Source organism: Onychomys torridus, chromosome 4 (genome assembly GCF_903995425.1).
Source record: "Onychomys torridus chromosome 4, mOncTor1.1, whole genome shotgun sequence".
NCBI classification, from domain to species: Eukaryota; Metazoa; Chordata; class Mammalia; order Rodentia; family Cricetidae; genus Onychomys; species Onychomys torridus.
In genome coordinates this window covers 127,085,621-127,113,177 of record NC_050446.1, presented here as the reverse complement: position 1 = coordinate 127,113,177, position 27,557 = coordinate 127,085,621, and the positions used below count along the sequence as shown (strand labels likewise).

General features: G+C 48.7%; 1 protein-coding gene across 1 annotated transcript in view; it reads left to right on the top strand.

Moving 5' to 3' along the window:
• The window catches only part of Atp9a (ATPase phospholipid transporting 9A (putative)), an 85,835-nt gene that overhangs the window by 14,851 nt on the left and 43,427 nt on the right, over positions 1-27,557 (top strand). The window contains exons 3-9 of the mRNA XM_036184330.1: positions 1-31; positions 448-556; positions 13,366-13,424; positions 15,354-15,405; positions 18,351-18,445; positions 23,965-24,045; positions 25,352-25,427. Coding sequence (XP_036040223.1) covers positions 1-31; positions 448-556; positions 13,366-13,424; positions 15,354-15,405; positions 18,351-18,445; positions 23,965-24,045; positions 25,352-25,427 — 503 coding nt within the window. The remainder of the gene's footprint in view (positions 32-447; positions 557-13,365; positions 13,425-15,353; positions 15,406-18,350; positions 18,446-23,964; positions 24,046-25,351; positions 25,428-27,557) is intronic.

Here is a 27,557-nt window from a genome sequence, read left to right as displayed (position 1 = left end):
GGGTGCCCTCTACACCTACTGGGTTCCGCTGGTGAGTAGTCGGCCTCAGGTTTGCAGACAGAACATTCTTTGTTTCTGTGCCCTGGGCATCTAGGACTGCACAGTGGCCTTTTAAAGGACATGTTGCTCTTAAGTCAACATACTGGGCATCCCACTTATAGTATTTAGGCTGCAGGTCAGGCACCATCAGGACCAAACTGCAGCAGAGCCCAGTCAGGTCCCCCAGACATTAATTTAGCTGTCAACTCCATCCATCACCCCCTATTTCAGCAAGGGCCTTCCTGAGCACTTGCTTTTCGTGGTGTGGTTCTAACTGTGAGTTACAGAATGAAGACAAACTCTTGGTCCTCACAGATGGTCAGCTTGTTTATCTTCCTTTGTCTGTCCCAAGTATCAGGAGACTATAATTGGTCTCAGCAAGGCTCACCTCCGTCCCTCTCTCTGCAGGGCTTCGTGCTGGCTGTCACCATCATCCGGGAGGCGGTGGAGGAGATCCGATGCTATGTGCGTGACAAGGAGGTCAACTCCCAGGTCTACAGCCGGCTCACATCACGAGGTCAGCCTCTGGGCAGTGCTCATAACTTAGTCACTTGCTGCAGAGAGTTGGGGGGAGCAGAATTGTAGGTCCAGGCTTGGGACAGACACTAGAGGACAAGATTGGGCCACTGTCACTGTGCTCTGAGAAATCAGTCCTGTCGGCTTCGTCCAGCTCACCTTTCCCTTCCCTTTGCTGGCTGACAAGGAGGGAACATCCTGTTCATGTGATGCTGAACCGCTTTATTTTATTTTCATATTTATTTACTGTGTGTGTCCATGTTGGTGTGTGGGGGAGAGTATGACTCGTGCATTTGGAGGTCAGAGAATAGCTTGCAGAAGTCATTTCTCCACTTCTGCCATGTGGGTCCCTGGGATCAAACTCAGGTTGTTAGGCTTGGTGACAAGCACCGTTACCTGCTGAGTTATCTCAATGGCCCTAGAACAACTTTTCAAAACATCTTTTGGGGGCTGGAGGAATAGGTAAGTCAATAAGGTGCTGTTCTTGCAAGCAGGAGGACCTGAGTTTGACCCCTAAGGCCCATGTGAAAATCCAGGAGTGACAGCGTGTGCTTGCGATCCCAGCACCAGGGAGGCAGGGACAGGTAGGGCTCTGGGGCTTACTGAGCAGCTGGCCTAGCTGAATAGATGGTCTAGGCAGTCAGAGACTCTGTCTCAAAACACAAAGTGGGAGCTGGAGACATGGCCAGCAGTTAAAGACACTTACTTCTTTTACCCAGGACCCAGGCTCAGTTCCCAGGACCTATGTGGCACCTCACAACCACCTGTCACTTTGGTCACAGGGCATCTGATGCCCTCTGCTGGCCTCCACGCCACTGTATGTACATGGTGTACACATATATGCAGGCAAACACTCATATACATAAAAACAAACAAATAAAGATGGATAGCTCCTGAGGAACAGCACTCAAAGTTGTTCTCTGGCACACACACACACACACACACACACACACACACTCGAAAATTAATAAATGGACAACTTTCAAAGAAAGCATTCAACAGAAACTGTTTCCAGTTGAGCATTGCATCCTAAGATTTTTACAAAGGCATCAGCTTTATACAAACCCAGCATCTGTGAAGACATCTTTGCAGGTGCCATAAACCCTTGCCCTGGGAGCATTGCCAAGTTGTAGTCTTAATCCAAAGAGAAGTGAGCAGGCAGCCTTTCCTCACTGACTCCTTACAGGCCATGTCACATTTGAAATGGGGGGACTTAATTTTATTATATATTTAAATTTTTATTTAACTTAAAGTTTTATTTTATGTGTTTTGGCCTGCATGTGCGTCAGTGTATACAGTGCTCTTGACTTCTAAGCTTGTGGGCTGCCATGCGGGTGCTGCGGCCAGGGCTCTTAACCGCTGAGCCACTTCATTATATTTAAAAACATACTTTGGATATGTGTGTGTGTGTGTGGTCTGAGGACCAGTTGTGGGACTCGGTGCTGTCCTTCCATGTTGGTTCCAGGATGGGAGTTGTTGGGATTGATAGCAGGTGTCCCCACTGAGCCACTTCACCCATCCTTAAATGATAGAACCTTAAAAGCCCCCCACATCCACCCTCGGAGAAGCCCAGCCTTGATTGCATCCGGCGTTCCTGCCCACAGCAGGTTCAGGTGTGCATTGGAATGTGAGGGTGCTGGTAAGGGTGTTGGTAAAGGGTGCTGGTTAAGGGTGTTGGTAAAGGGTGCTGGTAAGGGTGTTGGTAAAGGGTATTGGTGGCTGGAGCAATTAAGTCTCCTGAGGTTACTGACCTCCTCAGCAAGGATCATTATTTTAGGAGAGACCTAGCGTCCAAAAGGTTCTCGTTTTTGGGAAATTGGGAATTGTGCAAGAGATAAACTGAATGCCTGAGAGACTGTCAGATGCTTAGTATGATCGGCTTGGCAGGCAGCCTTCTGTGGTGTTGGAGTTCCCAGAGAATTCCCTCCTGGGAAACACATTGGGGTGACAGGCTTAGGAAATGTTCTGCTTTGTTTGAAGACGTTTTCCAGGTTGGTGGTCTGAAAAACCTTATGTCTCTGGAATAAGGACAGATTTGAATTAGATTGGAAATGCCTTCGGACTGCACAGCCACTGTACTTTGGACAAAGGTCTTTACAGAGGCAGGGGCCTTCCTGTGGCCAGTAGGAAGACTGCTCTGCAGGGTGCTCTCTGAGGTTGTGTAATTAAATTAAATTATATTAAATCCTGTCTTAATAACATGTTCTTACTGTCACATGAAGATGCTTGAAACCAACAAAGGCCATATCACAGACAAATGGCAGCTCTCTTCAGAGTGGAAGCAAAGTGGCCTCTGGATTCCTTCCAGAGAGCTAGCCAGGCCCCGCCCGTCTGTGCTTCTTTTCATATTTCAACTCGTTTCTGGTGAATGACTCTTCAGCCCTCCCCTGTGTGCCCCATTTCCGGCTCCTGCCTTGATCCCGCTCAGTTGTTGAAAAGATGCTGAGAAGGATCGGCAGATGGTTCTAGCATGAAAAACGTGTCTTCTTTTGTTGTCCCAGTCTCCATTGTGCCCGAAGAAGAAAAATCCGCAGATTTAAATATTAGCCCAGGCCCTGGCTCTGCACTCTGTCTTGGAAGTTCAGCAAAACCCCCAAGAAACTGTCAGCCTGGGAAGGGATCCAGGCAAGGTTAGCTAGCTGATAGACTCTGGAGTGGAGAAACAGGAAGCCTGCTATATCCCCCAGTGTTGAACTAATGTTTCCTATAGGGAATCGCTGAAGCGGGGACCACAAATGAGCCTGAGTCTGTCTGCCGAGTCTTTTTCTTTCCTTTACAGGATTTATTTGTGTGTGTGTGTGTGTGTGTGTGTGTATGAGAGAGATAATGGGTGTATTTGTATATGTGTACATGTTTGTTTGTGTAGAGTCCAGATATTGATACTAGATGTCTACCTCAGTTGCTGTCCACCTTGGTGTTTGAGATGGACTCTCTCACTGAATCTGGAGCTTGCTGATTGGCTAGACTGGCTATTCAGTAAGGCCCAGGATCCTTCTGTCCTCCTCTCTCTGCTTCCCAGCACTGGGGTTATAGACACATGCCACAGCCCCCAGATTACAGACAGGACACATGCCACATCCTCCGTATTACAGGAGACACATGCCACAGCCCCCAGATTACAGACAGGACACATGCCACATCCTCCATATTACACAAGACACATGCCACAGCCCCCAGATTACAGACAGGACACATGCCACATCCTCCATATTACACAAGACACATGCCATAGCCCCCAGATTACAGACAGATACATGCCACAGCCCCCAGATTATAGACAGGACACATGCCACATCCTCCATATTACAGAAGACACATGCATCCTCCATATTACAGAAGACACATGCCACAGCCCCCAGATTACAGACAGGACACATGCCACATCCTCCATATTACACAAGACACATGCTACAGTTCCCAGATTACAGACAGACACATGCCACAGCCCCCAGATTACAGACAGACACATGCCACAGCCCCCAGATTACAGACAGGACACATGCCACATCCTCCATATTACACAAGACACATGCCACAGTTCCCAGATTACAGACAGACACATGCCACAGCCCCCAGATTACAGACAGACACATGCCACAGCCCCCAGATTACAGACAGGACAAATGCCACATCCTCCATATTACAGAAGACACATGCCACAACCCCCAGATTACAGACAGACACATGCCACAGCCCCTAGATTTTTCTGTGGGTGATGGGGATCCAAACTCACATGCCTATGCTTGTACTAATGGGCCATCTCTCCAGCTCCTTGCTTTTTTTTTTTGAATCAGGGTCTTACATAATTCTAGAGTTGGGCTGGAACTCACTGTGTACATCAGGCTGTCTGGCAACTCAGAGAGATCCACTTGCTTCTGCCTCCCCAGTGCTGGGATTAAAGCATGTACTAGCATGTACTATCATGTGCTATCATGTACTAGCATGTACTATCATGTACTAGCATGTGCTATAGACCTGCTGTCTCAGTCACTGTTCGGTCGCTGTGAGGAGTCTCCATGACCAAGGCCATTTATAAGAGAAAGCATTTAATTGGGTCTTGCTTACAGCTTCAGAGGGGTTAGTCCATGATCATCATGGTTGGGAGTGGGGTAGTTAGTAAGCAGGTATGGGAACTTAGAGCTCACATGATCTGCAAGACCGGGCCTACTGTGGGCTTTGGAAACCTCCAGGCCCACCCCTAATGCCACACCTCCTCCAACAAGGCCACACCCCTAATCCTTCCCAAACAGGTCCACCAGCATTCAAATTCATGAGCCTATGGGGTTGTGAGGGCACTGTCATTCAAACCCCCCAGTTGTCTTGTTTTGCTTTTTGAGATTAGGTATCACTCTGTAGCTCAAAATTCTCCTGCCTCATTCCCTAGAGTTCGAAAATCAGAAACTGGTGCCACAGCACCTGGTTCTGTGTCCCTTTCTTGACACTGTATCCCTGCTTCTTAGCAGGATTCTCACCATCAGTGATAACGGTTCCAGGCCTGTGCTCTGTCCAGTTGCTGACTTTTCCTGGATATGGGCAGGTCCTACCAGCTGTGAATGCCCCAGGCCCTCCAGACTCCAGCTTGGAGCCTTGCTTTAGGTGGTGTGAGCTGAGCAAAGGCGGTGGTGTCGGTGGTGAGTGGGATTCACAGGTGTCAGTAAGTAGATGAGTAAGAGACGTTCAGGGCTGTGAGAGGAGGCTCCCACCCCAGTCTCACAGGACAGAAGAGGGGATGGAAGAGGAGGCATGGTGGTGTATACCTTCAATTCCAGCATTTGGGAAGCAGAGGCAGGTGGAGCTCTGAATTTGAGGCCAGCTTGGTCTATACAATGAGTTCTAAGCCAGCCAAAGCCATATAGTAAGACCCTGTCTCTAAAGAAAAAAGAAACAAAACAATAAACTTTGTGTGTGTGTGTGGGTGTGGGGGGCGATTTCATAGGCGGATGTATTGGTGATCTTTGTGTTGTTCTGACCAAATTACCTGACAGACACAATTTAAGAAATGAAAGCACCACTTTGGCTTAGAGTTTCAGAGAGTCTCAATCCACCTTGGTGGGAAAGGATAGCGGCCTCCATGAGCATGTGGTGGGGCTGTTTGTATCTTTACATCCTGGGACCAGGATGAGAACATGAAGCTTCTGGAACCAGGGGTAGATGTCACCTTCCAAGACCAGCCTCTAGTGACACTCCCTCCACTAGGCCCCACCTCACAAATAGTGACACACTGGCGATTAAGCATTCCAGAACACAAGCCACCCGAAGCAGATCCATAGGCAGATGTTCACACATCTATAGCCCTAGCTACTTAGGAGGCTGAAGCAGGAGGATTCCTTGAGCTCAGGTGTCCAAGACCAGTTGGAGTAACATAGGGAGACCCTGGCTTTAAAAAGCAAAACAAACCCATGCTGATAGCCCCAGAGCTCAGGAGTTGGAAGCTGGAGGATCAGAAGTTGAAGGCCAGATTGAAGTCAGACTGAGCTACATGATGCCCTGTCTCAGCCATCCGTGCCCTGGAAAAGCAAAAGGAATTTCAAGATGGTTCTAGTGGAGCATTGAACTAAGTATGGGACCTTCTGGATGTGGGTTCCATGTCTACCAGGTGTATGTATGCTCAGCTAGCCCCGGGAAAGAATTCTAAAAGAGCCAGATGTGGTGACACATGCCTTTGTCCCCAGCACTCAGGCGGTCTACATCCAGGGCTGCAGAGTACGACTGTGTCAAAACAAAAAGGAAAAAGAGTTCTCCAGAATAAGAGCAGGTTGAGTGCAGGGCAGAGCCAGTGAGCCCGGAGGCCCGGGAAGGTCAGTTCTGTGATCACAAAGGGTGGCACAGGAAGAAGGGGATATTGGCATGGCTTGGGAACAACGTTGTCCACATTGGGAATTGGGCAGGAGACAAGGGGACTACTGCCTGCCCGAAGCCAGCCAGGCACCCGTACTGGCCTTGTCAGCTGTTCTAAGTAACTCCAAGGAGGGAGCTGTTGTGGTAGGTGGGAGAGGGAGGGAAGGAGAGTTTCCTCTTTTTACCCTTTGCTCAGGCTCCAGAACAACAGGGAAACATTGTGGCCGACAGGGCAGAATGAGGTAAGGGCAGAGCTGAGGACGCAACCCCGGCCTGCCTGAATATAAGGCCACCTCCTCCAGATCCAGGTGCACTGTGTTCGTGAGTCAAGGGAGCCTTAGTGTGTGTGATGACCTCAACTGCTCCTGTGTACGCAGCCCTAATACTAGGGCTGATACTAGGGCTGCAGAGGGCTCTTGATCCCAGGCTTTGAAATTTTTCTTTGTGTGTGTGTGTGTGCGTGCATGCCCACACCCAAATGAACTCTTGAGACTTTTTATATTTTTATAGAAGTTTAATTCTTTGGGGTGTGTGCTTGAGAGAGTAGGTGAGAGACATGGGCTAGAGGGGGTGTGTGCCTGTGGGGGGGTGAGATATGGAGTAGAGGGGGTGTGTGCCTGTGTGTGGGGGTGACAGTCATGGGCCGGGGCTTGCATTTTCACAGATGAGTGCCCAGTTCTTCATGTGGGCCTCCCTTCCCCACTAACAACCCAGGAAGGGCTGAGTGAGGCTAAGTAATTAATTAGCCTTGCGCCAGTGCAAGCAGAGGTGTAATGAGCATTCTGGCCTCGCTCCTGCTGGGGACATCTGGACAGATGGCAAACCATCCGTGCTGAGCCAGAGGCCCATGTGGGGTGTACAGACCCCTGAGTCTCCAGCCTTTTCTCAGGGCGTGTACTATACGCAGTCCCTTGCCTCTCTCGGGTCCCCAGCTCTGCCGTGTCCTGTGAACACTGTTGGCCTGGCTGGCTTATAGAGTGCCTGGGGTGGGTGAGCTCATCCTCCTCTGAAGACCTCCCTTTTCAGTTTAATTCCGAACCTCCTCTGGCTGCTTCCTGGGGTTGTGAATGATGGTCCCTTCTGACCCGAGACTCCTGCATTTCTCTTAGGGGTCCGGTCCACCGGCTTTAATCAGCATGCATGGATGCTGTCGTTAATGGGCACTTCTTCAGTTAATTGTTAACCAAAGTACTACTTTTCTGTCTTAAGAGCATGGACTGTTTAATGACTGACTATGGAATTATGTGTTTTTTTTAAATTAAAAGTTTTTTTGGGGTGGTATTTCACTGTGCAGACCAGGCTGGTCTTGAACTCACATAGATCTGTCTGCATCTGTGTCCCAAGTGCTGGGACTAAAGCTGTCTCACTCAGCTAAGTTTCTGTTTTGTTCCATTCGTGGGTGTATCTGGGCACCATGTACGTGCAGTGCCTGTGGAGGCCAGAAGAGGGCGTCAGGTCCCCTGGAACTGGAGTTATGGGTGGTTGTGAGCCCCCATGTGGGCGCTGGGAATTGAACTGGGTCCTCTATGAGAGCAGCTGGTGCCCTGAACCTCTGAGCCGAGGCTTTGTCCCAGCGTCTGTTTACTTTTTTAAGGAGAGAATTACAGTTAGGGGCTTTAACTTCTTTCCCCTAATTTTAGTTGTTAGTGTCTGTTGTGTGTAGGGTGGTGGGATCAAACTTACACTGTCAGGCTTGCATGGTGAGCCATGTTGCTGGCCCTAGTGATGGACTTCTGGATACCAAAGTATTAAAACTCCTGCAAAAATCCTCCAGGACAGACTTACCACATACTTTTTCATGAGGTCTGACAGATGCAACTTTTTCTTTGCTAATATTTAATCCTCATTGTAATTCAGTGGTAAGTGGATCTATTGTTTACTGAAGAAACCCTGAACAATATCTCACATTAAATTATAGTTAGCCGGGTGGTGGTGGTGCACACCTTTCATCTTAGCTCTCAGGAGGCAGATGTAGGCAGATCTCTGAGTTTGGGGTCAGCCTGCTGGTCTACAGGGCGAATCAGGACAGCTAGGGCTGTTTCACAGAGAAAACCTGTCTCGAAAAAGAAAAAAAGGAAGAAAGGAAAAAGTACAGTTTATCTTTTCAGAATACATACACTTATTTAGTGTGTGTAGTGTATGGGAGTGCCTGGCACACATGTGGAAGTCAGGACTGCACAGGGGAGCTCTCTTTCACTATGGTGGGCCTGAGAGTGGAGCTCAGGTCAGATGTGGCAGCATGGGCCTTTACCTGCTGAACCACTTCACCACCTCCTCCTGCCCTGCTAATTTTTCCAAAAAAAAACCGCTTCCTGCTCTCAGGCCCTAGCCTATTTGTCACTTGGGGACATTGTCAACTGGTGTTGACCCTTGATATACTTATTGAAAAGGCTCTATCACTTGAGTATAAACTTACAATATTTAAATTCTAGTCTTGCTTCTTTCTTTTCTTTTTTTTTTAAATTCTAATTTAAACAGAGGTGCTTTATGACCACACTTTTCAACCTCAGCTTGTTTTTCAAGTGAGTCTTTCCCTGGGTTTTGGAATTGCCGATATCTAAATATGAGAACGTCACCTTTAAGCCTCTGAACTGTGGGCCTGCGGAGGTGTTTTGATGTCAGCTCCAGGAAAATGTACACACGAGTGGAATTTACAGCTCGTCACTGCCACAGTTAGATTAGAGAGTAATCCATTAGCCAGGGCATCCACAACAGCAGCCTGTGTCCTGCACTCACCATGAAAAATAGAATTGTAACTTGAGGTGTTCAGGGTCAAAAAACTGGCCCCCACGGACTGGTGCCCTGGAATTTGTTTAAGGATGGTTCTCCCCCTCTTGGGGAGGGGTGGAGTGGGGGCCGTCATCTACTTGATTCAGTCCAAGGAAACATCTGGCGTCTCCCTGCCACAGAGACAGACGGTTCTTATTCTGGAGCTGTCATCCATGAAAGGTAGGCTTGGGCCCTGTGGTTTGCTTATGAAAAGCTTGAGGTCCAGCGCTGTGGAAATAAACAGCTATGCCCATTGGTTGTTCGGCCCCTCTTGTAAACTGACGGCAAGCCTGCTGGGGTGAGGCGGTGAGAGGGGGTGGGGTGGAGTTATCAGAAGCTGCTTAATGATCAGGGATGTGTCTGGAGAATTTTCCACATCACATTTGTAAGAATCTCATTTCAGCCTCTCTTGGAGTACACAGAAGAAAGCCTCAGAGCCTTGGGGCTGGCGGGACGGCTCAGTGAGGAAAAGCACTTGTGGCCAAGCCTGATGACGTGGGTTCGACCTCCTGATTCCACACGGTGGGAGGAGAGAACCAATGCCTTAAGTTGCTCTCTGACCTCCACACTCATGCCACGACACACAAGTACCTACACATACATGCAGTAAATAACGACACAACTAAAACATGAAGTGCATATGTGGGGAAGTCTCAGAGCCTAGCAATGGATGCTGTGTGCAGGATTCCAGAAGGCAAAGACACGTCCTTGGGTCTCCTTTCTCAGGGTGCTTTCCGAGGATGATGCTTTGGCTTTTTGTTGTCCTCTCTTGAGCCAGCTGTAGAGTAGGCAGGGCTCAACACGAGACGAAACGCAGATCGATCCTGTGTTACATATAAGAATTTAAAAAGTGTGTGCGTGTGTGTGCGCGTGTGTGCGCGTGTGTGCATGCGTGTGTGTGCGCGCGTGTGTGCGCGAGTGTGTGTGCATGTGTGTGCGCGTGTGTGCGTGCGCGTGCGCGTGCGTGTGCGCGTGCGTGCGTGTGTGTGCGTGTGCGTGTGTGTGTGTGTGTGTGTGTGTGTGTATGAAGGACTTGTAGGACTTGGCTCTCTCCTACCATGTGGGTCCCCAGGATTGAGTTCTGGTCCTAGACTTGGCAGCAGGCGCCTTTACTCACTGAACCATCTCAGTGGCCCCTGTTTAAGGATTTCAAGCTCCTGCCCCGGCTGCTCCCCCCCCCCCTTCCTCTTCCTCCTCCTCTGTGAACATTTCTGGAAGACAGTGGTTGATCTGCAGTTAGGAGTTGTGGGGTGTAAACAGTCTTTCTTTCTGGGGTCAGTCCCAGCCACTGCAGACTGCCATAATTCTATTTCAGTGGCTCACGACAGAGGACTGGTGAGGCAACTCAGGTAAGGTGTCATTGCCAAACTTGACAGTTTGAGTTCTGTCCATCCCCAGAACTCATACAGCAGCAGGAGAAAACCAGTCCTGAAATGTGTCACCCGGCCCCCACAGACGCGCGTGCACACACATACCATCGTGTGTGAGGTTGTAACTAGTATAATAGGTGTGGATCTAGGGAATTCTCTTTTATTTTTTAGTGTTCCTATTTTATGTGTATGAGTGTTTCACCGGCTTGTATGTCTCTGCACCACATGTGTGCAGCGCCTGTGGAGGCGGAGGAGGGCATTGGATCTCCTGGAACTGGAGTTCCAGATGGCTGTGAGGCACCATGGGGATACTGGGAATAGAACCCTAGTCCTCTAGAAAAGCAGTCAGTTTTCTTCACCATTGAGCAGCTCTCCCGTCCTGGGGTTTCTCTTGAAGATGTTGGCCTGTGGCTCACTCCCCAAAAAACCCAAACAAACAAACCACCACCAATAAAATGCTGTTACAATCCCTGGTTAAGCAATATGGGTGTCCTGGCCATGTGTGGGTCCTGTGGTCCCCTTGAGATCTTGCTGCTGGGCCAGGTATAGTGGGCGTGTTTGCGTGAAGCATTAACCTGCTGGGGAGACCTGGTAACCGCAGAGGCACTGGAGTAAAGGAGTTTTGCTGAGGTAGAGAGATGGATCAATGGGGACAGTTTAAATGAACTGATTCTAAGTCAGGATTGGGTGTAGAAAGAGAAAAACTGTACCTGGGCATTTAAAAAATTGAGTTAGTTTATATATTTGTCTTTGGTTTTATATCTATCTATAGATAGTTAGTTAGTTAGTTAGTTAGTTAGTTAGAAAAGAAACCTCCCTCATGCTTATTGGAAAAAGTGTGAAGGATTTAAAATGAATCTGAACGTTGATAGAGTGTATCTCTGTCAAGCCTATGAGAGCCCCATCCTGTTCTCTGCCAAGCTCACAAACACACAGACCCATGGCTGACAACTAGGTTAGCATTAAATTAGGCTTTGCCATTGGTTCGAGTCAGGCCATTGGCATATATTTTGGTAATAAAACCAAAGACAGTATAAATTTAAGTTTGGTAAAATTGGACCGAGTGCCTAAGGAAAGGCTCGCCGGAGTGGGGCTGGACTTAGGATCTGGCACTGCAGCTAGTGTCGCCCCCTGGTGGATCAGGAAGAGTGGGGCAGGCTTGTTTCTTCACCTCAAATTTCACTGGATTCCATAGCTGCAATTTATCCATCTCTGGAATGGTCTAACCCCCCCTGGATCAAAAGGATGAGCTGTTTTTGCTTAGTTTGAGATAGGAGCTCACTATGTAGCCCAGGCTGGCCTTGAACTCACAGAGATCCGCTGCCTCCCAAGTGCTGGGATTAAAGTTGTGAACTATTATTCCTGGCCTTTTTTTTTTTTTTTTTAAAGAAAAGAACTGTTCTATGTGTGTGTGGGGGTGGGGGGGGGGGGGAGGTGACTGACAGCTTGAGGGAGCTGATTCTCCTGTCTTATGGGCTGGAGATGGAACTCAAGTGTGAAACTTCCAGTGCCGGCCGAGTCCTCCCGGGCTTCAGGGATACATTGTTGCTGGTGTGGACAGAAGTGTGCAGACTCTTGGACTCCTGTGGCTACTTTTGTGCTAGACAGGTCAGGGTTCATCTTGCCTTCCTCCAAGCAGTACCAGATAGCTACCCACACCCTTTGTGTTGTGTCAGGGTTTAAAAGTGTTGTAGAGAGCTCTGTCTGTCTGAGGGTAGTATTTGGTGAGGATGCCGGGGAGGTGAACTCTGGGTGGTGTTTGGTGAGGATGCTGGGGGGGGGGGGGGGGGGGGGTGGGGGAGGTGAACTCTGGGTGGTGTTTGGTGAATGCACAAGAGGAAAGCAGGTTCTGCTCCCACTCAGCCTGATTCTCTTGAGACAGGGTCTTGCTGGAGCTGGCTGGTGAGCGAGCCCTGCGATCAGCTCGTCTCTGCCCCTCTCCTAGAACTGGGATTACAGACTGGAGAATGCCATACCTGGTTTTTGTTGCTGTTTTAGATTTTATTCATTCATTCATTCATTCATTTATCTATCTATCTATCTATCTATTTGTTTATTTATTTATGTGTGTGCGTGTGTGAGTGTGTGTGATATGTGTGTAGGTACTGGAAGAGGCCAAAAGCGGGCATCCCACCCCCTGGAGCTGGAGTGACAGGCAGCTCTGAGTCAGAAGTGCTAGGAACTGGCCTCCACCTCTGAAGGGAAACACTGCCCTTAAAGGCAGGGCATCTCCCTGGCTTTTACGAAGGTTTGGGGATGGGACTCAGGTCCTGCTGCTGTGTGGCAAGGTCTCTGCCCACTGAGCTGTCTCCTCAGCCCTGTGCATTTTATCTTGATGGCTTATTAACTTTCTGGTGAATAATACCTGCCACGGCGCTGGTTGATTTAGAAATGGTAAGCTATGGTAGGGACAAGCTGTTTTTTCTGAGGGGCCTGAGTTCTGATGTCTGTGGAGCAGAGACTGGGTTTCTAGGCCACTGGGGCCACAGGCAGACCTCCTTCTGGTGAGGCAGAAGTGGGAGGTGGGCACTCCTGTGTCTTGCTACCTGGTAGAATCTAGCCCAGTGGTTCCCAGTTTTCTAATGCTGTGACCCTTTAATACAGTTCCTCATGCTGTGTGACCCCCAACCATAACATTATTTTCGTTGCTACTTCATAGCTAATTTTACTACTATTATGAACTGTGATGTAAATATATGTGTTTTGTGATAGTCTTATGTGAACCCTGAGAAAGAGTCATTCAGCCCCGAAGGGGTCGTGACCCTCAGGTTGAGAACCAGCAATCTAAACTGTTATGACGTGCTGAGGTATGTGTTGGTCTGTTGCTTTGCAGGGACCGTGAAGGTGAAGAGTTCGAACATCCAGGTGGGGGATCTCATCCTTGTGGAAAAGGTGAGTGGAATCTAGAAGCTTCTCAGGGGCTGTGCATCACTGGGAGCCAGAGCGTGGGTCCGTGTTGGGTGGGGCCCTGCTTGCACGCTATGCTGCTGGTGGACCTGATGAAAGAAAGTGGTATGCTAGCAAACATCTCCGCCCGGGAGAAAAACTTGTACCCCATGAGACAGACACAAAACCATTTCTCCAAGGTACCCGTGTACTGGGAAGCCAGGAGCTCTGCTTATAGTTAAAACACAGCATACCATTGGTTTTCCACTTGATATGTTTGTTGTTGGGGGGGCAAAAAGAACCCCACTCAACCATGACATCTTTTCTATTAGTCAGCTTGCCACACTGACACTTAAATATTTATTGAATTCACCTTTGTTGGACTGTTAACCTGCCAACAGTCTATGGGGGGGGGCTACAGAGTGACAAGAACGGCAAATGTCATCTGTCACTTGACATACAGAAGGGTCTGTTGACTGTGTGTATCTGGAAGGTGTGAGGTGTGGGGGTGCAGGTCTAGAGAGTCTAGGGATAATATTTGGTCAGAAAAAAGATCCTGTCTTACCCTCTGTCTTATTTAGGGTTTCTGTTGCCGTGAAGAGACACCATGACCATTGTAATTCTTATAAAGGAAAACATTTCATTGTGGTGGCTTGCAGTTCAGAGGTTCAGTCCATTATCATCATGGCAGGGAGCAAGGCAGTATACAGGCAGATACGGTGTGGAGAAGGAGCTGAGAGTTCTTACATCTTGACTCATAGGCAACAGGAAGTGGTCTTTCTGACTGGGCGTGGTTTGAGCATTTAGGAGACCTCAAAGCCTGCCCTCACAGTGACACACTTCTTCCAACAAAGCCACACCTCCTAATAGTGCCACTCCCTTTGGGGGCCGTTTTCTTTCAAAGCACCACACCCTGTTTCTGTAGGAATTGAACAGTACCACTTGGTGGGTTAAGTCCAAGCACTCAAGGCTAATTTAAAGGAAATGGGGATGCTTGGGGTCAGAGCTCCTGTCTATTGTCATATTCCTTCTTGCCACAGCCACACAGGGCTGCTGCCACCCCTGCTCCCATGGCTGTCTGTCTGTCTGTATGTATGTATGTGTTGCTTGTTTATGGATGAATATATGTATGTATGTATTTATTACTCATTTTGGAAACAAGGTCTCACTGTGTAGACTGGAGAACTCACAGATGTGCCTGTCTTTGCTGGGAATAAAGGCCCGTACACCTGGCCTGCCCTTCCCTCTTTATCTAAGGATGGCTTTAGTTCCTTCTCTCCACTTTACTTCCTCACATCCTACTGCAAGCTAAGTGAGGAGGGGGATAGGCTAATCAGTGAAGTGCTGGCCCACAAGAATGAGGACCATGTTTGGTGGCACCCATGTAAAAAGTGGCACACTCAGCCCTGGGGAGGCAGAAGCAGGTAGATCCCTGAGACTCTCTGCCCAGTAATCGGGACATCCTTGGCAAGTCTTAGGCCAGCGACAGAAGATCCAGTCTCAAAAAACCAAGGACCTCTGTCCTCCACGCAAACACATGCACATTGCAAATGTGCAAGCGAGACACACACACACACACACACACACACACACACACACACACACACCAGAAGAGAAAAGCCCAGCATGGAGCCAGCAGAGGCAGTGGAGAGGCTTACAGGTCCTGCCTTCGGTGCCTATAGCTGGGCAGGGCCAGGGGTATGAGGGGCTGCGGGTTCAAGAAGTGAACACGGAGTTCCAGAAACCCGTGTTCTTTTTCCCACATGACATGTTGGCAGGGTTAACAAAGTGCTAGGAGTGTGCAAGATCCTGCAGGTTCCAGATAGAACCTGTGCTTAGCTGCAACGGAGCTTGAGGCTTAAAAGAAAGGGGGGCTGGGGTGAAACCCCACCTGTGGCTGTTCACAGTGATGTTCCAGCTTCTTTCATTTCCTAGAACCAGCGGGTCCCTGCAGACATGATCTTCCTGAGGACTTCAGAGAAAAATGGTAAGCATCTTATGGAGAGTGACCATTGGCCTTTCCAGTGATAATCATTTGAAAATGTCACAGGGTAGATAGATGTCATTGTTGGAGCCTTGCAGGCGAGCAGAACATCTCTGTAGAGGGGGTCCTTCACAATTAAAAGTGTTTTGTGTGCTTTGTAGGTCCATAAATTTTGGTCATTAAAAACACAGAAAATTTGACCGGGTGTGTTATCACGTGTTTTGTTTTGTCTTGAGCCAGGGTTTCTCTGTGTAACAGCCCTGACTGTCCTAGAACTCACTCTGTAGACCAGGCTAGCTTTGAATTCACAGAGATCCACCTGCCTCTGCCTCTTGAGTGCTGGGATCAAAGGTGTGTGCCACTAAGTATCTGTAGGCAGATTTTTCCATCCCACCTGCTAGCTCCCAAATAAGCATATGGAGTCTTCTTATTAATTAGGAGAGCTTGGCCAATAGCTTAGGCTTGTTCCTAACTAGTTCTTATAACTTTAACCCATATCTTTTTCATTTTTCTTTTAAGTGGCATGGATACCCTAATTCTGTATTCCCTATTCTGTTTCCTCTCCATTTGGCTGGTGACTCCTCCTTTTTCTTCCCAGCATCCTCTGTGTCTGGCTGTCCCACCTATACCTCCTGCCTAGCTAATGGCCATTTAGCTTTTTTATGAAACCAGTAAGAAAGCACCTTGGCCAAGACACATCTTCACAGTATACAAAAAGATTATTCTACAACAAGTATCACACATTTTAAACCCGGAATTTGGGGGGCAGACATAGTCAGATCTCTGTGAGTTCAAGGCCTGACTATTATGTGAACCCATCGGAGTCTGTTAAAGGATATCAAGAATGTATTAAGATATAAAATGGGAATAATACATTCACAGACACAGAAAAAAGTAAACAGCCATCGTTGTCCTCCGTTCTGCCCAGGGGTGAAGGGAACCAACCGTTCAGTCTCGAACTTCCCTAGAGAGAGGGAGCACCCCTTCCTCAGTTTTAACCAATCACATACCCAGAAAGGGCCACACCCATCGGGCTACATAGCCCAAAGGTCATTGGTTGAACGGACAAATTTGCACACTTCCCCTTTTTTGTCTAAATAAAAGGGTTCTAAACTAAATACAAAACTATATACAATAAGAACGATTATCAAGATTGTCCAGGAGAAAGAAAGGGTAATGACATAAACAAAATGGAACTACAGCAAGTACAATGTCAAGTAAGAAACACACTAAACATCCAGATCATAGGTGACTGGCAGATGACAGAGTGCTCCAATACCTGAAGAATCAATACCTAACAAGTTCCCAGGTCAGTGGGGGCTACGCAAAACACAAGCCAGTGAAAAACCAGACCATAGAAAATTTGGCAGGTGACATGGCTGGGTGGGTAGGTGGAAGGAGAGAACCAGCTCTGCAGGCTGTCCTCTGACCTCCACACATGCCTGTGCGGTGTGAGTGACACCCTTCCCACAAAACCCAACCCAACCCAACCCCACCCCACCCCACCCCATCCCATCCCATCCCACCCCACCCCACCCCACGATGGAATAAACATTTAAGACAAAACAGCACAGTAAAGCTGGGCATGCTGATTCATCCTGTAATCCCAGCACTCAGGAGACTGAGGGAGGAGGATTGTATGGAGTTGGAGGCCAGCCTGGACTCTAGAGTGAGACCTTATTTCTTTTTATTTTTTTTATTTATTTTATTTTTTTTTTGAGACCTTATTTAAAAAAAAAAAATCATCACACACAAAACCTTTGTGATTATCTGTGCTCTGCCTCAGTGCTTGAAAGGTTTTGAACTCCCGGGGATTCTCCTGCCTCAGCCTCCATTCTTGAAGTAAGAAGGCTGGGATAACAAACTGCCCTCCCACATCCCATTCTAAGTGGGTTCTGGAGATCTGAACATGGGTCTTCCCAGCCCTAGTGCTCAGAAGTACTAACTGTAGTGACTTGGACTCACTTCCTGTCTGATCCGCTGCCACAGAGCTTATGACACGCTGAGGTATATGTCCCTAAAACGTGCAAGCCTGTCTTCTACAGTGTCCCTCACGGTGCCAGAAGTGTTTCAGACTTGAGATTGTATGCCTGAAACAAAGCTTTATTGTGTAGGGTTTTTCTTGTGGAATTATTATTATCTTCAGGAAGTTTGAGGGATGTGACTCAGTTTGTAGAGTGCTTGCCCAGCATGCTCAAGGCCCTAGGTTCCACCCCCAGCTCTGCATAAAACCAGGCATGGTGACACACTTGTCACCCCAGCACTGAGGAAGTAGAGGCAGGAGGGTCAGAAGTTCAGGGTCATCCTTGGCTATATAGTGAGTTCAAGGCCAATTTGGGATATTTGAGACTCTGTCTCTAAATCAGTTAGTCATCAATGAAGCATTGTGGATTGGGGGGTTCTGTGTTAGTCGGGTCACCCAGCAGCAAGATCAGGCCCTTGGCGTGATTCTTTACAGTAACCATGTCCTGAGCCCATGGCTCAGCAATTTAGCCCTTGTAACACCTCTGGAGGGGGTGCTCTTCCTGTTTCCATTCCTACACACAGGGAACCAAGCCAGTGAGTGACACACCTTGGATCCAAATCCATGTGGTCCCTGAGAAGGGGTCTGGAAACACCTACTCACCTGCCTAGGAGTGGTCACAGGCTACTATCCCATCACCCTGCTGGATTGTTACAACAGGGGGAATGTCTCTTCTTTTTACATATAAGGGCAGATGATGGCTCAGCCAAGTCAAGGGCTAACCCTAGTCCTATGAGTCAGTGGTTGAGTGAGGATTTGAATCCAGAGCTTGTGGAGGGGGTAGGAAGTGGAGATTTGTTTTCCCTGTGAGTCACTGGCCATTGGTGGGCTGTTTCTTCAAGGACCAGAGCAGGCACTGCCCAGAGCTGCTGAGGGAAGCACACTTGGGTTACAGACATCAGACAGTGCCCAAATCTCTCTGCAGGATCTTGCTTCCTGCGCACGGACCAGCTGGATGGAGAGACAGACTGGAAGCTTCGGCTGCCAGTGGCCTGCACACAGAGGCTCCCCACGGCTGCTGTGAGTAGCTTTTCTCAAAGAACTGTCTGCTGACCACTAGGTCACAGCCTGGTCCTCACATTCTCCTGTCCTTGGAGGCTTGCTGTGGGGTGGGGGTGGGGGTGGGGGAGACAGGACACCAGTGGCATGTGGAGTGAGGCTGGTGGGGGAACTGGAGAACCTTGAGTGTGTTGGTTCCACTTACCTGGTTGTATCCAAAGGCAGCCCCAACTCCCATACGAGGAGTGAGCACTTCTGAGCGTGATGTTGCCAGTTTCCTAGGTTGTAAGGGAAGGCCCCACGTGTGGTCCTTCTGCTAAGAGCATCTAGGACAGTGGTTCTCAGACTTCCTACTTCTGTGACTCTTTAACACAGTTCCTCATGTTGTGGTGAACCCCAACCCTAAAATTATTTCATTGCTACTTCATAACTGTGGTTTTGCTACATTACAGTTATTACAATTATGAATTGTAAATATCTGGTATGCAGGATCTCTGATATACAGCCTCTGTGGAGACTCACAGGTTGATAGAGGCTGCTCATCATACTGAGATCCTGTTCTGCAGGTGTTGTGGTTGAGTAAAAATGCCCCCCATGGGTTCATGTATTGAATGCTTAGTCATCAAGGAACTACTTGAAAAGGATTAGGAGGTGTGGCCTTGTCAGAGAATGTGTGTCACTGGGCATGGCTTGGGATGGTAGCTCTCAGCTACTGCTCCAGCACCATGCCTGCTGCCCTACTGTCACCATGGTGATGATGTAAGCAAGCCCAGTTAAATGCTTTCATTTTCTAAGAGTTGCTTTGGTCCTGGGGTCTCTTCCCAGCAGTAGAGCAGTGACTGAGACAGCAGGCCACACGTACTGCCTCTGCTCTGACCTCAGTAACTGCCCCTCTGACCACTGGCCCCTGAGGGCTCAAGTGTGTAGCTGCCTTGGATCGCTCCTGTGCCTTCCTCCATGAGAGATGCTTTTTCTTAGGGGCAGGCCCATTACATAGGCTCTGTGAATAACTCTCTCTCTAGTCCACAGGTGCCTGTATTGATTTTGGTTTTGGCTGGTGTTGATTTTTTTCCCTTTTATTTCCTTTGTTTGTACTGGGGATTGAACCTGGAACCTTGAATGCTAGATAATTGTTACCACTGAGCTACATCCCATATTTTCTGATCACCCTCACCTGGCATTCCCTCCCTACCCACTTCCAGGCAGGATCCCTTCTGGTAGCCACCAACTAGTGTGCATCCTGCTATGCCCTAGTAGATAGTACCAGGTGGCGGTAGGGCACAGTGCTTGTCTAGAGGCCTGCCACAACAGCTGGCTAAATTTATGTTTAATTTTATTTATTTAATGTGTGTGTCTGTGTGTGTAGGCCCACATGTCACAGCACATGTATGGGAGGTCATAGGATAACTTGTGGGAGCCAGTTCTCACTTTCCACCATGTGGGTCCTGGGGATCAAAGTCATGTTGTCAGGATTGGACACAAGTGCCTTTACCTACCAAGCCACCTCACTGCCCCATGTCAGATATAATTTAAATGCCCACAGACCAGCTCCCCCACAAGCATCCTGGAATGGTTCAGTGGAATGCCACTCTTCCTGGGCTTGGAGTGGAGAGGAGGTGTGGGCAGGTGCAGGTGCTGTGTCTCAGTTACCCCAGTGTGATGGTGAATGTGGCCCTCATACTCACGACTGGCCATAAATGTCCTTTTCAAAGTTGGTTTTTAAACGAGAAACTTCAGAGTGCGTTTCTAGCTGTGGTCCAGGAGCCCTGGCAGCCGCCTGCTTGTGAGATAGTTCATCTAAGAATCGGACCCTGCTCTTATCTTCTGGGGCTTGTGTTTTATTTCCTGCTAGGAGTTTCCCCAGAGAGAGGAATGTGATCCTTAGAGTGATTGGGATGTTTTGGTGCCAGAGTGTTCTGCAGCCTCCTGCTCTAACAGACACTCACTTTGCCCTTGTCTGGGCCGGGCCTGGCCCGGGGGCATTAAAAGTAGATAAGATGCTGCTGCTGGCTCCGCTGTCAGGGAGACAGTTATTGCCCCATGGGCCTGCAGGGGTCAAGAGGAGTGGTGCTTTTGTAGTTCTTTTCTCTTGGAGTGAGAGTTCCATGGGGGCAAAGGAATCTACTGGAGAAATCTTCCCTGGTCGCCCATTACTCTATTCCTGATTAGAAGCCGATCGAGCTGTGTGGGGGAGTCATGGGAGAAAGAGATGGCCTGATCCTCAGCCTCCGTCCGGATCTTCTCTTCTCTCCGGAGGAGATTCTGTGGAGTAGGTCATCTTTCCAGATCTTTCTCAGTTGTTCTTAGAGATGTGTGACTTAGGATGGCTGGTGATGGTTTCTGGAGACAGGACCAGACCTTCCCTGCTACTCTGGTTCTGTGTGTAGGGAAATCTCTGGTGGCTTTTCTTATCAGTACTGGGATGCACAGTGCCTCCCAGGTGGTGCAGGCCCTGCCTGGGGTGGGGGAGCAGGGGCCTCCACTAGCTACCAGGCCTCTCCAGTTGCCGTTTGCAGCCCCATTCTGCTTGATGGTCTGATTGATTGTGGAACTATTCGTTTACTTTTTTACCGTTTTGAGGTAGTATTGTAATTTGCAGCCCAGGCCAGACTCAAACTCTTGACCTTTCTGCCTTTGACTCCTAAATGCTGGGATGACAGTCTCAAATCACTCAAATTGTTCTCTAGATCATTAAAAATTATAATCTTACAGACTGTCACAAGGCATCCATTTCCTTTACATGTGTAGGTGCACATGAGTGCGCGTGTGTGCGTGTGTGTGTGTGTGTGTGTGTGTGTGTGTGTGTGTGTGTGGTATTATAGATTGAACTTGGGGCCCTAAACATTCTGGGCAGCTCTGTCTATTTAGTTTGTTTTTGTTTGTTTGTTTGTTTTGTTTATCAAGACAGAGTTTCACTGTGTAGCCCTGGCTGTCCTGGAACTAGTTCTGTAGCCCAGGCTGGCCTCAAACTCACAGAGATCCGCCTGCCTCTTCCTCCCTAGTATTGGGATTAAAGGCTTGTGCCACCACCACCCTGGTAGCTAGTGGAGGCCCTGGCCTTGCTAGTTTTTTGTCTGTATCTCGGTTGAACCAGGGGTCTCGTGTGCTGGGTGAGCGCTCCACCACTGCTCTCTATCCCAGGTGCATCTTTGTTTTGAGGTAAGGTTTACTGGGCTGGGATTGTGCTTGCTAGACTGATTACCTTGCGTGCATGAAGCCCTGGGTTGATCCTCAGCACCATAGAGGCTAGACATGGTGGCACATACCTCAGTGTCATCACCCAGGAGGTAGAAGCCAGAAGATCAGGAGTTCGAGGTCATCCTTGGCCTAAACAATGAGCTGAGGGTCAGCCTGGGCTACATGAGGTTCTGTCTCTATAAACTATTCTGTGTTCCCTTGAAATAGCAGGTGGTGGTGGTGGTGGTGGTGAGGAGAAAGGAAGAAGCTTTCCAAAGGACAAGAGTAGGGTAGCCCTGAGCAGAGAAACCCTGTCTTGAAAAACCAAAAAAAAAAAAAAAAAAGAGTAGGGTAGCCCTGAATGGAGTGCTCAAGCATACATAATGCCCCAGACCCTGTCCCCAGCTCTACGAAGACAGAAAAATTAAAACAGCATTTCTAGGAGGTCAGGCTGGGTTTCTTCAGAGCAGCCACTGGCAGAAGCTATGATTTTTAGGCAACACAACCACCGTAGCTTGCCTGGCCCTCTGGGGGAGGTCTCGGCATCTTAGTCTGGTTTAAAGGTTTTTGTTGCAACGAGGAAGTCAGGGCTAGTGAGAGGTAGAGGCACTTGCTGCTAAGCCTGAAAACCCGAGTTCAGTTTCAGGGACCCACATGGTGGGAGGAGAGAACTGGCTTCTGACCTCCATGTGTGTGGCCGGCACATGTACACACCCTCAACAGAGGTGAATATAAAGCATAAAAAGTACAAAGTCAGAGGTTGAGAAGAGGGAGGAGGGGGGAGCCATAGTAGAGGAATGTGCTCAAGGGAGCGCTGGGCACGGTGACAGCTCCGCTCAGGGGTCTCTGGTCCTGGGAGAGGTGGTGTCCTGCAGAGGGTGGTGGCCTCCACTGGGAGGCAGGTGTGGGACACAGCCCTTTGCACATCTTATTTTACACACAGCACTCAGAGCTGCAGTGGTGGGGATGGCCTCATCGCAGGTAAGGAGGCCAGCCATTAGTGATGACTCGCCGAAGGAGCTGGGATTTGGTCGTGGGCTAAGTGTGCAAGGCCATAGCTGCCACAGACATGATTGCCGAGCAAGCGAGACTCCAAGAGTGAGCAGTGGAGGTTGCTGAGTGTGGGAGGCTGCACCTGGACCAGTGGGTGATTGACCAAGGTGGTTAATTGACTTGAGCAGATCCTGTTACTCAGTAGCATAGCTTGAGACAAGGTGAGAGGTTCAGTGGGTAGAGGTGCTTGCTTATGGGCCCATCCCTAGGACCCAAGGAGAAAAGAATCAACTCCTTCAAGGGTCAAACACACACTTCTGACCCCTTTGGGCATGCACACATGTGGTGTACTCCCTTTAAAATGTACCATCTCAGTCCGTATAAAGGGACATGGGGTGGGGGACGACGACACTGTGGTCAGTATGTAAAATAAATGAAAAAATTTTAATTAATAAAAAGAAAAAAGGGGGCATTATATGTATTCATACTATTGAGGAAATGTGATTGGCATCTCCTCTCAGAACTCTGCATCAGTCTTCCCTCCCAGCCTCTGGCAGCCACTGCTTCCAGTCTCTGAGTGCTCTAGGACCCTGTGTAACTGGAACCATGGTTGTCTTGGGTGTGCATGACTGGTTTGTTTTGCTTGGCACAATCTTCTTATGGTTCACCTGTCTGCAGCGTGTGGCAGGATTGCCTCATTTTTTTGGAGCAGAAAAACGTTCTACAGAGAGAATGTTTTATTTATCTATTCCTCCGTGATGGATGTTTGGGTTGCTCAGGGATGAATACAGATCTCCTTGAGTGCCTGCCTTTGATTCTTTTGGTTGTACACCCAGAAATGGAGTTCCAGAAGGCTGTGGTAATTGTCTGTGGAATTCCTTGAGGAAGTACCAAGCTGTTCTCCACACAGGCTGTGCTGTTTTTCATGCTCACTGACTCAGTCCAGTCTCTCCATCCTTGCCGGCACCTGTCTGTTTTTGGTCACCACCCTAAGGGACATGAGGCTCTCCTCATTTCCTTTCCCACTCCTCCCAGGGCCTCACTCAGGAGATACATAGTATGGTCTTGTTAAATGGGAGCAACTGTTGCCGTTGGGATGAGATGCCAGGCAGGTCAGGGGTGAGTCAGCCGGGCTCTCCATGGCTGTTCTCTGCAGTGTAACTTGTTTTTGGTGGGTGACGTTAGCAGGTGTCTGCACACGGGAGCTGTGGGGCTTGTACACAGCAACACCCACACCAGCTGGAGGGAGGGTTTTCTCCCTTCTGTTGCTCTGTAGTTTGGAGAGTTTATTTGGGAAATATAGTATGTTTGCTTTTGAAATCTTGGTTCCAGACTCCTGTTTTTAACTGGGTATTTTCCTTCTGGAACAGGACCTCCTGCAGATTCGGTCTTATGTGTATGCCGAAGAACCCAACATCGACATTCACAACTTCCTGGGGACTTTCACCAGGGTGAGTGGACCTGAGTCCAGTCTTAAGCGTGTATGGCCATGATGGTGCCCAAGGCTGCACACTGCTGTCTGTCTTAGGTTCCTTACCAAAGCCCGGCTTGAAGGCTGACAGATGAAATGTTCTCCCAGCTCTGAGCTGAGTTCTAGAGCAGCAGATGTTGTCATCTGCCTTAGTTCTGACATCAACACAATCACAGGTCCCCTTCTGTCCCCAAGATCCTCTATGCCAGCAGGGTGTGTCAGCACGTCCCTGTAACCCCAGTACTCAGGAGACTGAGGCAGGAGGACCGCTGTGAGTTCATGGCCAGCCTGTCAAAACAGATAAATCAAGCCACAAAGAAACCAAGCTCTGTGTGCCAGCTGTGAATTTAAGGTGTTTTCAGATTTTTCATAACAGAAAATAAAATTGAATTTGTTATTTTAGAATATAAGATTTAAATTGACATATGGAGCAGAAGTTAAATGGCCTGTGTTCTCCCTTTTTTTTTTTTTTTTTTTTTTAAAGGTTTATTTATTTATTTTGTATACAGCATGTATGACCAGAAGAGGGCACCAGATGTCATTCCAGATGGTTGTGAGCCACCATGTGGTTGCTGGGAATTGAACTCATGATCTCTGGAAGAGCAGTCAGTGCTCTTAACCTCTGAGCCATCTCTTCAGCCACCCCCCCTTTTTTTTTTAAGACAGGGTCTCACCATGTAGCCCTGACTGGCTTGGAATTTGCTGTGTAGACCAGGGTGACCTCAAACTCAAAGGGATCCATCCGTTTCTGCCTTCAGGGTGTGAGATAAAGGGCACACAACCACCCTTGGCAAAAATCAATTTTAAAGTGCACAAACCAGTGTATGTTAGTTCCATGCAAAAACCTGCCATTTTCTGGTGCTGGCCCAGTTCTTCCTGAATGTTCAGCAAGTACTATACCACTGAACCATAACCCCAACCACAAAATCATGCATTTTCCTTTTTGGTTTTTGAGGCAAGGTCTCTTTAGGTAGTACAGGGTAGCCTTGAACTTACAGTCTCCTGCCTCAGCCTCTTAAGTGCTGAGATTAAAAACCTGCATGCCACTGTGCAAGGCAAAACTGCCATTAAATTGTATGTGTATATGTACCAGTGAGTGTGGAACCAAGGGCCTTGTGTATGTCGGGTAAGCCACGACCACCCCCAACAGCACCAGCCCAAATCTGCCATTTTGTAGAAAGGATTTTAGCATCGTCAGACTTTGGTATCTTCGGGGTCCTAAGCCTCATCCCCGTGGAAAGTGAGGGATGACTGTCTGTCTGTGTGTGTGTGTTTGGTCTTTTCAGGAAGACAGTGACCCTCCAATCAGTGAGAGTCTGAGCATTGAGAACACGCTGTGGGCCGGCACCGTCATAGCATCAGGTGAGCCCTGGCCAAGGAATATGGGAGCAGTTTGAACAAGGAAGCCAGTCTGTCCGGAATTAGAATTGTCACCTCTCAGCTGGGAAACGAACTTTAGGTTCCCACTTGCTCCAGCATCTTTGGATGCCTAAGCTGACATCTGACTATGGCTTGGACACTTGCAGACACATGTGGCCCATGGGCCTTCTGCAGCATCTACACTGGAAATGGCCTATAATCGCCACTTCAGTTGACATCATTGTACTAGAAATTGAAGTGGTGTGGATGTTCTGGTTGGAAGCCCTGTCTGTGGGGACTGTTCTCTTTGCAGGGACAGAGACAGGAGAGTACCAGGAAGGCTGGGTCTCTATGGAAAACACCAGAAGGAGGTGGGAATTGTGGCTTTGATATTGATTACTGGGGGTGACTCTGAGCACAGAGGGCTGTGAGCTGAGGCTGGCCCACAGCAGCAGGGATTTATATTGGCTGCATGATGCAGGGTGTTGGGTGCTTCTGGGTGTCTCCTGCTCTTGACTGTACCCAGACTGCAGTCATCATATCTGTAAGGGAGGGATCTGAGCTCGGAAGGTGAGGGCACACAGTGGGTCAGAAGCATAGTCCAGACTACAGCTCAGGTTGTCTACTTATGGAAGAAGACAACAGTTGTGTGCAGCGCTACAGTGTGGACCAGTGGACAGTGTCTAATTATGTTGCGTTGTAATCCCAGGCGAAGGGATTTTCCCCTTCTTATCGTTTCTCACCCAGTTCTCCAGCTTGGTGTTTCTCATGGCTTCTGTAGCATGAAGACAGGTGGGGATCTGTGACTCTTGCAGGGAGCACACCCCTGGCAGGCTCGGAGCAGGATGCAGAGAGGAGCACCTCTGGGGACAGGTGTCTCTTTCCTTTGCCACCGTCTTGGTGTTGGTTTGCATTTGCACCAGAGTCTACAAGGCCCTCAGTTTTCCTGACATGAGAGGTTGGTCCTGACCTCCAGGCCATCCTAGGCCTGGCCACGTGCCTGGGGCCTGCAGTGCCCTCTGCTTCACAGGGCATGCAGCAGCCCGTGCTCAGCCTGCCTGCCCAGCTCCCAGCTCTGCAGCACCCCCTTGTTCTTTGCTTTTAGGCCGTTGGTAGATATTTGTGATCATGAGACTTTTTTATCTTTTTTCAATTTTTATTTATGTGAATGTGTGAGCAGGTGCTTTTGAAGTCCCAAAGAGGGTCAGTCCCCTGGGAACTGGGAAAAGAACTTGGGTCCTCTGTAAGAACAGCAGTCTTAGCCACTGGTCATCACTGCAGCCCCAAAGGTCTCTTTTCACCCTTAACACTCTCAGCTCTCAGAGGCCATGGCAGGAAGGTCATCATGGCAGTTCTGGCCTAGCCTGGGCTACAATGAGACCCTGCCTTTAAAAATAAACAAAAACAGGGCTGGACTTGATGGGGCAGATCATCCATTCTAGCACTGGAGGCAGAGGCAGGGGGATGTCTGTGAGTTCCAGGCCAGCCCGGTCTACATTCTAGGACAGCCAGGGTTATGCAGAGAGGCCTTCTCTCAAAAACGCAAAACAAAACAAATGACTGGTGCTACTGGCGGCCGGGGTTGTTCCCTCATCGGTGTTCTGTCCTTCCGGCCAGTCTTTTTCTTCTTCTTACTCATTTCTGTTTTTCTTTCTTTCTTTCTTTCTTTCTTTCTTTCTTTCTTTCTTTCTTTCTTTCTTTCTTTCTTTCTTTCTTTCCTTCCTTCCTTCCTTCCTTCCTTCCTTCCTTCCTTCCTTCCTTCCTTCCTTTCTTTCTTTTTGTTGTTTGTTTTTTAAAAACAACATTTACTAGATGAGGCCAGAGAGGGCTTCTGATTCCCTGGGACCTGGAATCACAGGCGGTTGTGAGAGCACACGTCCCAGTCGGTGCTTGTGTGGAGGGCAGAGGGAAACTTCTGGAGTCAGCTCGGGTTGACAGAGCTGGCAGTATGGTGCCTTACTCCCCTGAACCGTCTCGCCGACCTCGCCGTAGGCCTTTGTTAGGCTTCTATTCCACACCACGCCCTGTTGCTTTGGAGACTGTTAAGCACTTTACAGAGCTCTGCTACCTCCCTCCCTCTTTCATTCTGGTTTTACAATATGCAATAAAGACATTCAGTGGACCGAGGAACTG